This window comes from Nuphar pumila, chromosome 7, assembly GCF_984573655.1.
Source record: "Nuphar pumila chromosome 7, dmNupPumi1.hap1.1, whole genome shotgun sequence".
NCBI classification, from domain to species: Eukaryota; Viridiplantae; Streptophyta; class Magnoliopsida; order Nymphaeales; family Nymphaeaceae; genus Nuphar; species Nuphar pumila.
In genome coordinates this window covers 52,549,500-52,560,347 of record NC_143255.1, presented here as the reverse complement: position 1 = coordinate 52,560,347, position 10,848 = coordinate 52,549,500, and the positions used below count along the sequence as shown (strand labels likewise).

General features: G+C 37.7%; 1 protein-coding gene across 2 annotated transcripts; it reads right to left on the bottom strand.

The window, feature by feature from the left end:
* Positions 1–2,163: 2,163 nt before the first annotated feature.
* On the bottom strand, positions 2,164–6,673 carry LOC149832257 (cytochrome P450 CYP72A616-like). Of its 2 annotated transcripts, none has more exons than XM_090014400.1 (5): positions 6,291–6,673; positions 5,288–5,508; positions 4,960–5,204; positions 3,882–4,275; positions 2,164–2,785 (listed from the first exon to the last, which is right to left on the bottom strand). In XM_090014400.1, the coding sequence occupies exons 1-5, from the start codon at positions 6,574–6,576 to the stop codon at positions 2,360–2,362; spliced, it is 1,572 nt and encodes a 523-aa protein (XP_089870526.1). In that variant the 5' UTR covers positions 6,577–6,673; the 3' UTR covers positions 2,164–2,359. The 2 variants fall into 2 exon arrangements, with proteins under 2 accessions (XP_089870526.1, XP_089870527.1); XM_090014401.1 differs by lacking the exon at positions 6,291–6,673 and adding an exon at positions 5,686–5,887.
* Between the last annotated feature and the right edge of the window lie 4,175 nt (positions 6,674–10,848).

The following is a 10,848-nucleotide window of genomic DNA, read 5'->3' as shown; positions in this document are numbered from 1 at the left end:
CACGAAAAGTTGCATCACCACTCTAACAAAGGATTGGTTTGCACTACTAATGGCAAAAATAAGAAGGATAATTTTGCAAAATTGCTTAAGGTGGGACTATTTTGCAAAATAGCTCATAAGGTGGGGACTGTTTTGCAAAAAAAAAAAAACATCTTTTTACAAGTGTTTTTCTTAAAAAGCGATGCTATTAAATTATTATTCTTTATATATTAAGTTTAATGCTTGTTTTTTATGTTTTGATCATTGATCTTGGTAGTTGGCCATGATGTACGTCAAGTAGTATACAGTTACACTTTTCCAAGAAAAATAATTTTTTTAAAAATTTATCACGAGATTTTTCCTTTGCTGACAAAATCTCAAAAACGGGAATTGTGACTATGGTCTCTGAGAAATCATGGATCAAGTGAGCCAGCATCAACCGATAGGTTAAGATCTCAACTATGTGTAATATTTATCCAAATGAAAAGGGGAACGTGAAAACCTTTGATCAAGAAGATAATGACCAAATTTAAGAAAGAAAAACCAAAGAGAAGGAAGAACATTGTTTTGTTAATTACTATTCTTGTTCACACAAAAAAATTATTCTCAGCACACACGGACACGGACACGGACACGGACACACTTACACATAAAATGATGGTGTCTGCCTCTCTACACATTCGTAATTAGGGTACCAGACCGGGGTCATACCCGGTAAAATACTATTTTTTTCATTTTTACATTGAAAATTTGTGGGTCTTAATTAGAATTCAGGCCGGTCACTGGTCTGATATAAAATTTCACAAACTATATATACGTGGATCCATGTATTAATCGGACCTTTGGGTCCAAACCAGAATCTTAATTGGGTGTTCTTATTTATCACCATACCCGGGATTTATAGGGTGTGGTACGGGTCAAGTCCGGGTAAACCCGACCCGTTGACACCCCCTACTCGTAATGCAATTGCATGCATACCTTTTCATGTTTCCACTACACGCATACGTACAAAAACGATCCCATCCCCCATGTCTATCCTAGCCGTATGGATAGTCAGCTCAGTCCACATCCAACTGAAAATGTGGGCCAATCCTGACTATCGATTGGACAGCTAGAATTGAATGTAGGAAATGATATTAATACTCGCACATGTAACTCTACGCCTTTCTACTTACCCTGACCAATGTTGTCAGTTATCGATATAGGCCCTGAATCGTTTGGCCACCGATTCAGTTGTATCGGCCTTATACCGATACTCAAGTGAATTGTTCTGTATCAGTTAGAAAATAATAAAAAACTATTATGCATCAATCATAACGTGACACGTGTTAAAATTATTAAAATAATATTAAAATTCATTTCTAGTATTTGTATATTTTATTAAAAATAATTGATTCAAGGGTGAAGCCTTTTGATTTTATGGCGATGATATGCACGGATACTTATAACATTGACCCTGACGGACTCTTTATACACCCACCATTAGGGATGGCAGTGAACCGGGGGATAACGGAAACGGGGATGGAGGTGGGGATGAAAGTTAAAATCTATCTATGTGCGCGGATGGACTTACACCTTTCTCCACCCTGTCTCCGTCCCCAATCCTTTTAAGGCAGGGGCGTAGCTAGGATTCATGTGGGGGGGGGGGCAAACAGGGGTGTAGCAAAAAAAATTTTATTTGTGCTATAGTCGGGGGTTCGGAGGTTGGGGGTTTGGGGGCAGCGCCCCTGAAAAAAAAAATTAAGATAAAATAAAAAATGACTACAATTATTAATAAAAATCTATTTCATATGAACAAATCAAACTATTTGCTGCAGTCAGGGCTACAAAAATGGATAAAAATCTATTTCATGTGGAATCAGGGTTGGGTTAGGACTGGGCTTTAAAAAAAAAAATAACTGTTTCGGGAGGCAGGACTGCCCCCCCTTAGCTACGCCTTTGTTTTAAGGGATGACTATAGACTAAGGGAAAATGGAGCCCCGCCTGGCCCCCGTTTGGACCGGGGATGGAGGTCCCCGGCCTCGGCTTCGGCCCGGGTCCACTGCCATCCCTGCCCACCATCCAGTATATTTAACTACATCTTTAATTTCTCATCTTGCCTATGATACCCTTACATTTACGTTATTGTGCAAGTACCAGGACTATCCTCAAGTTTCGAAACAAATTACAAAAGTACTGAAGCACTAGGTAACATTTAGCTTATATTATATCAAGACCTACTGAACTTTTGACATCAACCTTGCACAAATTCTTAGAGATCCCACAGCATTTAATTGAACATCTTCAATCTTGTTTTTGCTTATGGAATTTCTTCCTGAAAATAACCTATATGGAGGGCAGATTCCAATCATATACGCTTTAAAACAAGTTTGTAATGAGATCAGAGTTTGTGTAAGATAAGATGGGCTCCATGTTGAGGTTGAAGAGTAATGACAGGGGAAGGCGCATGCTTATAGGAACTTGAGAGCTCAAAGGAGAAACGTTGTAGAATCATGGCTAGCGCCAGCTTTGCCTCAATCATGGTAAACATCTGTCCAATACAGACCCTTGGCCCCCAGCCGAATGGAAAGAAGCCCAAATGATGTTTTGAGGCATTGGCAGCTCCTTCTGAGAACCTTTCCGGTTTAAACTGATCTGAATCATCACCCCAAAGTTCAGCATCATGTTGGATTAGCAGTATTGGCAATAACAGTTGAACTCCAGCAGGGATGCTGAGATGTCCCACTTGCATTTTCTTGTATGCATATCGACTCACCATTACTACAGGAGGGTATAATCTTAAAACTTCATGCAGAATCATGTTAACCTGCAAAATAATGTATTAAGGGAGTATTCATTGCATTATGATGAAAACTATCAGCAAATCTTAGGCTCTATTTGGGAACCGCTGTTGGAAAGGGGATGAGAGGGGTTATGGAGTGGAGAACGGAATGAGTGATGAGACTGGAGTTGTTAACTACATCCTTGTGAGGATGTTGAAACGGAGCTATCTTCACTCTCATCACTACTCCCATCTCCCAAATCTTCTCTTCCAAACAACAGCTTGGGTTGGTGGGATTCACTAAATCTCCATCACCTCTGCCATCTCAGGCTCTGGAACAAAGCCCATTGTCATAAAAATGTTTTTAATTCAAATAACGAGATTTTTTATTTCCACATAGTTTGCAGACTATAGACGGTTTTGAGGCGTGATCCAATGTTACTACATGTCTCTCCCTGGTTGGGTCTGAACATTAAATCTGCTCAGAAAGATTTTATAATATGGGTCAACATTTTGTCAAGTCGCTATGATGGATCTAAATGAACTTTTTTCCTTTTTCTTTTCTGATGTTTTCATAAAACTAACCCGAACATACGTGATCTACATGGATTTTTTAATGGGAATCAGCTCTTGGATTGTCCGGTAAGGAAATATAGGTACACTGTCCGATTATGAAATGTAGGTACAATTTTATAAGCCTTGAAAAATCAACAGCCTACAATCTGTGAGGTTTTCTCAGCTTATAAAAATCATGTTTTTTCGTTCAAAAAGCACAACCCAAGAGCCATCCCCAGCAATTGGACTGCACTGAATCCATCAATGAGGTCCAATTGGGTGAAAATAGCCTGCATCTATAATTTCTACCTCATTCGGTCAAGTCGCCATGACCACATATTATTCCTTATATTATAATAGTAAAAATAGTAGAGGATTGAGATATGATTTTACTAAAGTTATTCTGGTTTTGAAATTCATATAGCAGCAACTATGTTAAAAAGTAAATTCTGTTTCTAGCTAATATGGCGATCATGCTGCAGATACAGATTCATACTGAAAAGCATTTGGTATTTTCCAATTAAATTCTGGTAATACACATGCACAAGCATGATGAAACACGAGTAAGAAATTAGATGGTACTCACAATCTTTAACTGGCTTAGGCTGTCAAAAGTTGGAGTTTCTTTTCCACATATCTGAATAACTTCATCTCTTGCACGTGTTTGCCAGTCCGGATGCATGGACAGCACAATCATGGTCCATGTCAACATCATTGCAGTTGTCCCCTGTCCTGCAAAGTAGAACAATTTGCATTCCTCTATGACTTCATCCATTGACATCGTCAGTTTCTTGATGCTCCCTGGTTCCTCCAAATCATTGTCATATTTGTATGATTCCAACAGCAGTGCCAACATATCACCTTTCTTAGCATTCCCCATTTCCAAATCCTTTAGTTTTTTGTGTATCAAATCTTTAATGATCATGGTGGCATCAACGTTTAGTTTCTTCAACTTGAGGTTTTCTTTTGTTGGAATGAATCTATATTATTTAAATATCATTATTAGAATAGGTGAAGAGAATCTCGAACTATATACAGTAGCACTAATCAAGCATGTGGTGGTTATACTTTAATTCTATGGGCACAAAGAGCGCATCTTAAATATTCAAATACTTCCACTATATGAAAAAAGTAACGTTTAGAGATGAGACCTCAAAAGAAATAGAAATATGATACCAGCAAAGGCTACCAAAGGCCAGAACCAAATTTAGCAAATTTGAACAACGGAAGATAGAATCCAGAACCAAAATGAACCCAACTATATGGACGTTTTGAAACATGATACCATATTATGGTGCACACTATAATGTTAGATCTAACCATACAAATGTGTTCAAAATGGTTTATTTACTACCTTTGGAGGTTGTATCATATCTAATGTACTTTAAGGTTCAATTCTTAATACATGAAAATAGTAAATGGAACATGATCCAAAGGTTAGCCTTTTCTTTTGGCGATCATATTTGTATAAATCAATAGTACACCACCGCATAAGTTTGATGGTTCAGTACCACAGCAGAGGCGCATGCATAATTTTATATATATATATATATATATATATATATATATATATATATATATATATATATATATATATATATATATATATATATATTCAGGAAAATTCATGCGTAAGTTTTAAGCTTAGAAGAAAAGATTCTCACCCGAATCCAGGGATTTGAACTCTCCAAAGAGCTTGAAATGCCATTTTTGCTTGTTCTTTCTGGATTTCGAATAACCGCTTCCCTTCTTCATGATTGCTTCCAAAGCCCGTCCTTGAGATGACATCTTCAGTAAGAATTTGAAGATGATCAAAGGCATTCAATTCACAGGATCCATGGGAACCAGTTAACTTCTCCCATTTCCTCATCATTTCATCACAGCTACCCAAAAATTCTGGCAGCATCGCCTGACACAAACAATTGCCCGTTAACAAGCGGCTAATGTTTTACAAGAGAGAAGACAAATGAAAGCTGAAGAAATAAATCCAACCTTTAGTTTCTCTAGATGAAATGCTGGGTTGAGGATCTTCCTGTGGGTGGCCCACTTTTCGCCCTCATGTACAACCAGCCCTGTGACGATGGGCTTCATGGGTGGTGGTGGTGGCGTCTTGTACAAATAACCAGATTTGTTTGAGAGAATTTCCTTCACCAGCTCAGGAGACTTGACGATAACGAAGGGTAGAAATCCAAGCCAAACAAGACACAACTTGCCTGAAATTTCATTTCGTCAAAACTGTTATAAAACAGGAAGCATGTTCAACACATGAGAATCAACATCTCGGCCACCCAAAATCGTGAATCAATATAATAATCGTCCCTTGTAGCCAGGCCGATGTCAATGGAAAACTATCCCCAGTGGACAGGAGAAATTTCCCTTAGAGTTTTTACCTTGCAGAGGCCAAAACAGGGCATCTCTCATCCTTTAAAGCAACATATAAACCAAAAAACCGGTAGTTTCCTAGGCAAAGATAACAGGGTCAGATTTGCTAAAAAGAAAAGCACTTGTTCGCTCATGGTAGGCCGCCAGCAGCCCAGAAAAGAAATTGCTCTCTCTCTCTCTCTCTCTCTCTCTCTCTCTCTCTCTCTCTCTATATATATATATATATATATATATATATATATATATATATATATATATATGGGGTAAATATTGAGTCCTAATGAAAGTAAGGAACAAATGAGTAGAAGAAACCACTCGTCTTCAAAAGGCAAACTTTTTTTTTATGACGAAAAACCCGAGTGAGACCCCACAACCATCCTCCCTTACGTGGCTCACCTCTGAAAGCTACAGACACAGCCGTGCATCAGGATTTTATCAGGTGTCTTCATCTCAACACAAAAACGCTCACAACCACCCCACTGGCCACGCCGGCAGCCCCCAGCCGTGGTCTTCAAATGGCAATTTATTGAAAAGGCAAAAAATATAAAACTAAAGAGGATTGAAAAAAGTAAAATAAAATAAACAAGTTTAAAACTAAGCTGGAGAGGATCACCATATTTGTTCACGGAATCGTGAAAGAAGGGCAGGACACGGGGGACTATATCATGGGATAAGTTCATGGGTTCGGACAATGCCTGGTCAGACATTCTCATCATCTCCCTTGCGTTCCCAAAGAAGATTTTGTATGAAGGGCCATGGATCCCTTGCTTCCTCAAGCACTCCTGGATTCTCATGGGATTCCACCATACTGTGTAAATTATTCTCCACACCACCCATGAAAGAAGAAGAGCAGAAGAAGCCACTGCAAAACTCATGCTCCCCATCTTGTCCATCTCCATCTTCCTCTGCTAACAAAGAAAGAGAGAGAGAGAGAGAGGTATTACACAAATTATTTAGCTATCATTCAGAATCTCTTTGGTTGATTGATGTAAATGGTGTGTGTGTTTGTGGTGATGGATCATATTTATAGTAAAAAATGACATATAACACGTAGTACTGAGTGTTTTGACTGTGTGACGTAAACTTCCATATCAAGTTGGTATAAGGAAAAGGACGATCACGTGCATTCGCGTTACAAATTTTATTCGTCGATATGGACACTACATACTACGTGAGCTATATTTTGGCGTTCGTAGTGAATATCATAAATATGGCCCATCAAAGGCGTAGCTGGGGGGAGGGTTAATTTTTTTTTTTTTTAAGCCCAGTCCTGATTCCATGTGAAATAGATTTTTATCCATTTTTGTAGCCCAGCCCAGCCCAGCCCTGACTGCAGCAAATAGTTTGATTCGTCCATATGAAATAGATTTTTATTAATAACTGTAGCCATTTTTTATTTTATCTCAAAAAAAAATCGGGGGCGCTGCCCCCGAGCCAATTTTTTTTTTTTTGCTACACCCCTGTTTGCCCCCCCCCCACCCTCACATGAATTCTAGATACACCACTGTGGCCCATACTTTGAAAACGTCGCGATTTTGTCGTGGTATTCTCAGTGGTTGTTATTATATAAAAAATAGCATGATATTTTCAAAACAAATGCCTATTTCGAAAGCATTTCATTTTTACACGTTTTTAACCTATTAAAAAGTTTTTTTGTACTGTTTTCGTATTATTTATACAGTTTTATTTTATTGTGATGCAAGAGCGGGTGCTAGATTTCACCGAGTTAAAGGACCCATTTAGATTCGTTTATAGATTATTTGTGGTTTTTGTAATTATTTAGTTGGGATATGTTTTTAATCATGTTTTGGGTATTAGTTAGCATCGAATCTATCTCACATCACGTCCATAGTAAGATTATGATTTTATTGGGTTTCTCTTTATTAGATATAAATAATTGTTGTAGAGAGACAGAGGAGAGATTGATGATGAATTCAGGAGGATGTGTTTTAGTTAATGTTTTGCAAATTTTCATTAATTTCATGTTTTTCTTAGTTTATTAGCTTTGTAGCTTTGGGGGTGGAGCAACATTGAGGTTAGGGCCCACCGAGACCAAAACATCTCCCAGTAAGAGAGTTCGGGTCAAGGTGCTGACCCTCGGGTCAGGTTGGGCAGTGCCCACCTAGTGAAAGATCAAGTCAAGGTGGGCACTGCCCACTCTGACCTGACCTCTTTTACATGACACCCAAAACAACCCCCCCTTCTCCAACCCTCTCTCTCTCTCTCTCTCTCTCTCTCTCTCTCTCTCTCTCTCTCTCTCTCTCTCTCTCATGCTTGTAGCGGGTCAATGGATTTTTAATTGCATGATCTCTGAGTTGTCAATGACGTATTTGAGTTTGCCGTTACAAGTGAAGAGCCTCTCCTCCACTGCTTGGGCTCCAACTATTCAAAAAGTAAAAAACATTTTTTTTCGTGGCAGGTGTCTTATTTCTCCATCGTTGGCCGTCTGACCTTAATCAGACATGTTCTTTCCTCTATCCTTGAATTTTTTATGTCAGTGTTTGTGATGCATGTGGGTGTGGAGAAGCAGATTTGTCATTTAATGGCGGATTTTCTTTGGTCTGGGTGTCAACTCTAAGGAAAGCATCATTTGTTTGTTTGGCGAAGGGTGGTGTTACCTAGGCGTATGGCTGGGTGTTTTTGCACCCAGACAGAGGAGTATTGCTCTTATGGCCAAACAATGTTGGATGGCCCATCAACTGGGTTCTCTATGTGCTCGTTTGCTTCATACTAAATATGGTGCCCCTGATTTATCTCTTCTTCGTCATGGAACCCGAGAGTTTGGTATCTCGCACTTGCGAAGCATGTGGCTGAGAGCTTTATCGTTCTTCAGAGATCCATTTGGGGATGTGAGAAATTATGATCAGTGGTTGCAATGGGTGATTGCGCCAAATGGTGTGTTCCACATCCATAAAGTGTATAGATCGTTGCTCCCCCAGGGGGGCGATTGGTTCTCTGAGTGTGTGTTATGGGCTAAGGGCCCTTCCTCAAGATCTCGGGTCTTGGCTTGGTTCATTTTGCATGATAGTGTTCAAACTTATAGTTATTTAAAGAAGTTGGTTTTCAGATTCCTAGTTGGTGTGTACTTTGTCAAGCTGCTGAAGAAATTACTTTTCATTTATTCTGGTCCTACCTAATCTTTGTGGTCATTTTTAATAGGACGTGGAGATCTCCGGACGTAATTGTCAAAGAGGAGTCTTTCGTGCTTGATCAGCTATTGAGCCCTGTTGAAATTAGATGATGCAAGCGGTGGAGGCTGATTTGGAAGACGTGGTTGCTTACTACTTGGTGGTTTGTTTGGATGGCGTGCAGTGATGCTACTTTCCGTCAAATTTCATTCGTCCTTATAAATCTTGTCCATAAAATCTTGTTTGATGTATATGTGATTCTACGTATGCATCTTAGAGACCTCCCATTCCTTCTTATCAACGTTCACTCATCGGTGGTGCCTTCTAGTTCAACGGATCTTGGTTGAGTATAGCTTTATTATCTGTTGCTATCTGTTTGTAGTTTATTTTTCTTTAGCTTCTTATTTTTCTATATTTTTGTTTTTGTTTTCTATCTTGTTTGGTTCATGGGTTCAACATTTTGTTGATCTTCATGAGTGGTAATGTTGATCTCTCTCTCTCTCTCTCTCTCTCTCTCTCTCTCTCTCTCTCTCTCTCTCTCTCTCTCTCTCTCTCTCTCTCTCTCTCTCTCTCTCTCTCTAAACTATCATACTACATCCGGCCATCTCCTATTTGGCAGCCTATTCGGCAATCTCCTGTCCAGCGGCCTCTCCGACACCAGGGTCTTCTTTTTCTTTTCAATTGTTTTTTTCAAATTATAAATGAGTGCTTGATTGGATTTTGATTTTAGCGGTTATATTTTTTCAATGAGCATAATGCATGATACTTTTTAGGATTTTAGATATTGATTTAGTTTATTTTTAAATAGCATGAATGTTTAATTAGGATTTTAGAATTTTTGTGTTTTTTAATAAATATTAGGCATGTAATGAATGCTTGATTTTTATTAGAATATTAATGGTTTTTAAATTAGCATAAATGTAAGAATTTTTTAGGATTTAGGGTATTGATTTGGATTTTTTCAAATAACATGAATGTTTAATTAGGGTTCTAGGGATTATTTTTTTTGTGTTCTTTTTCTTTTTAATTATCATTAAGCATGATTTTGTTAATTATTGTTTGATTTTAGTTATCGCTTATCAACACCATAAATATTTGATTTTTGTTAGGATTTAAGTTTTTTCTTTTGATTTTTCAAATGATATGAATATTTAATTAGATATTTTTTGTGTTTTTTTTAATCAATATTAAACATGAATCCATGAATTCATGCTTGATTTTAGTTAGAATTTTAGGGGTTTTATTTTTTTCAATTAGTATATTTATGAGTGGTGTTTGTTAGGATTTAGGGATTTGATTTGATTTTTTTATGTCATCAATGTTGAGCTATGGTTTAAGTATTTTTGTATTTTTTTTAATTACTATTAGGCATGAATTCATGAATAATGAATGCTTTATTTTATTTAGAATATCGTAAAGTTTTTTATCAATTAGTATAAATGCATATGTTTGTAGAAATTAGGGTTTTGATTTAGTTTTTTATATTGGTATGAATGTTTAGTTATGGTTTAAGACTTTTTAAGTGTTTTTCGTTTTCAATTAGCATTAAGCATGAATCCATGAACAAGCATAAATGAATTTCTCTCTGTGTGTGTCAACCCGGTTGACCAGGCAGACCCTGTTGGGCCCCTTTTACTGTGTGTTTGTGCCCACCCTTATTTAGATTCTTAGCTTGGCCCAGGTACTAAGGTAGCTTTAGGAGAGATTCATTGCATCAGATTGGCAAGTCGGGGGTACCACCAGTAACAAGGAATTTATATTAAACATTACAATGCATCAGTGTCACTTAAATGAAAGCAGTAGCAGGAAACTTACCTTCTATATGAAACGTGCTTTTTAACTACACGAATCGAATGGGAAATGCATTTCACCAACAGAGAAGAGTGACTCCCATTATTTATACTGGATAATTGGCCCGCCCATATTGCCGGGTCCTATATAAGATAAATGGTAAAAAAACTTTTAAATCACATTTATCAAGATTAAAAGGATAAATAATGGGAAGCATAAACATACTGATAAATTGGCCTGCCCATATTGCCG

Excerpts from the sequence above, each read along its gene's own strand:
- LOC149832257 (XM_090014400.1), bottom strand. The coding sequence starts at position 6,576 with ATGGAGATGGACAAGATGGGGAGCATGAGTTTTGCAGTGGCTTCTTCT. Across the intron at positions 5,205-5,287 it reads TTCATCTAGAGAAACTAAAG|GCGATGCTGCCAGAATTTTT; the intron begins GTTGGATTTATT and ends TGTTTGTGTCAG. Across the intron at positions 4,276-4,959 it reads GTTCAAATCCCTGGATTCGG|ATTCATTCCAACAAAAGAAA; the intron begins GTGAGAATCTTT and ends TAAATAATATAG.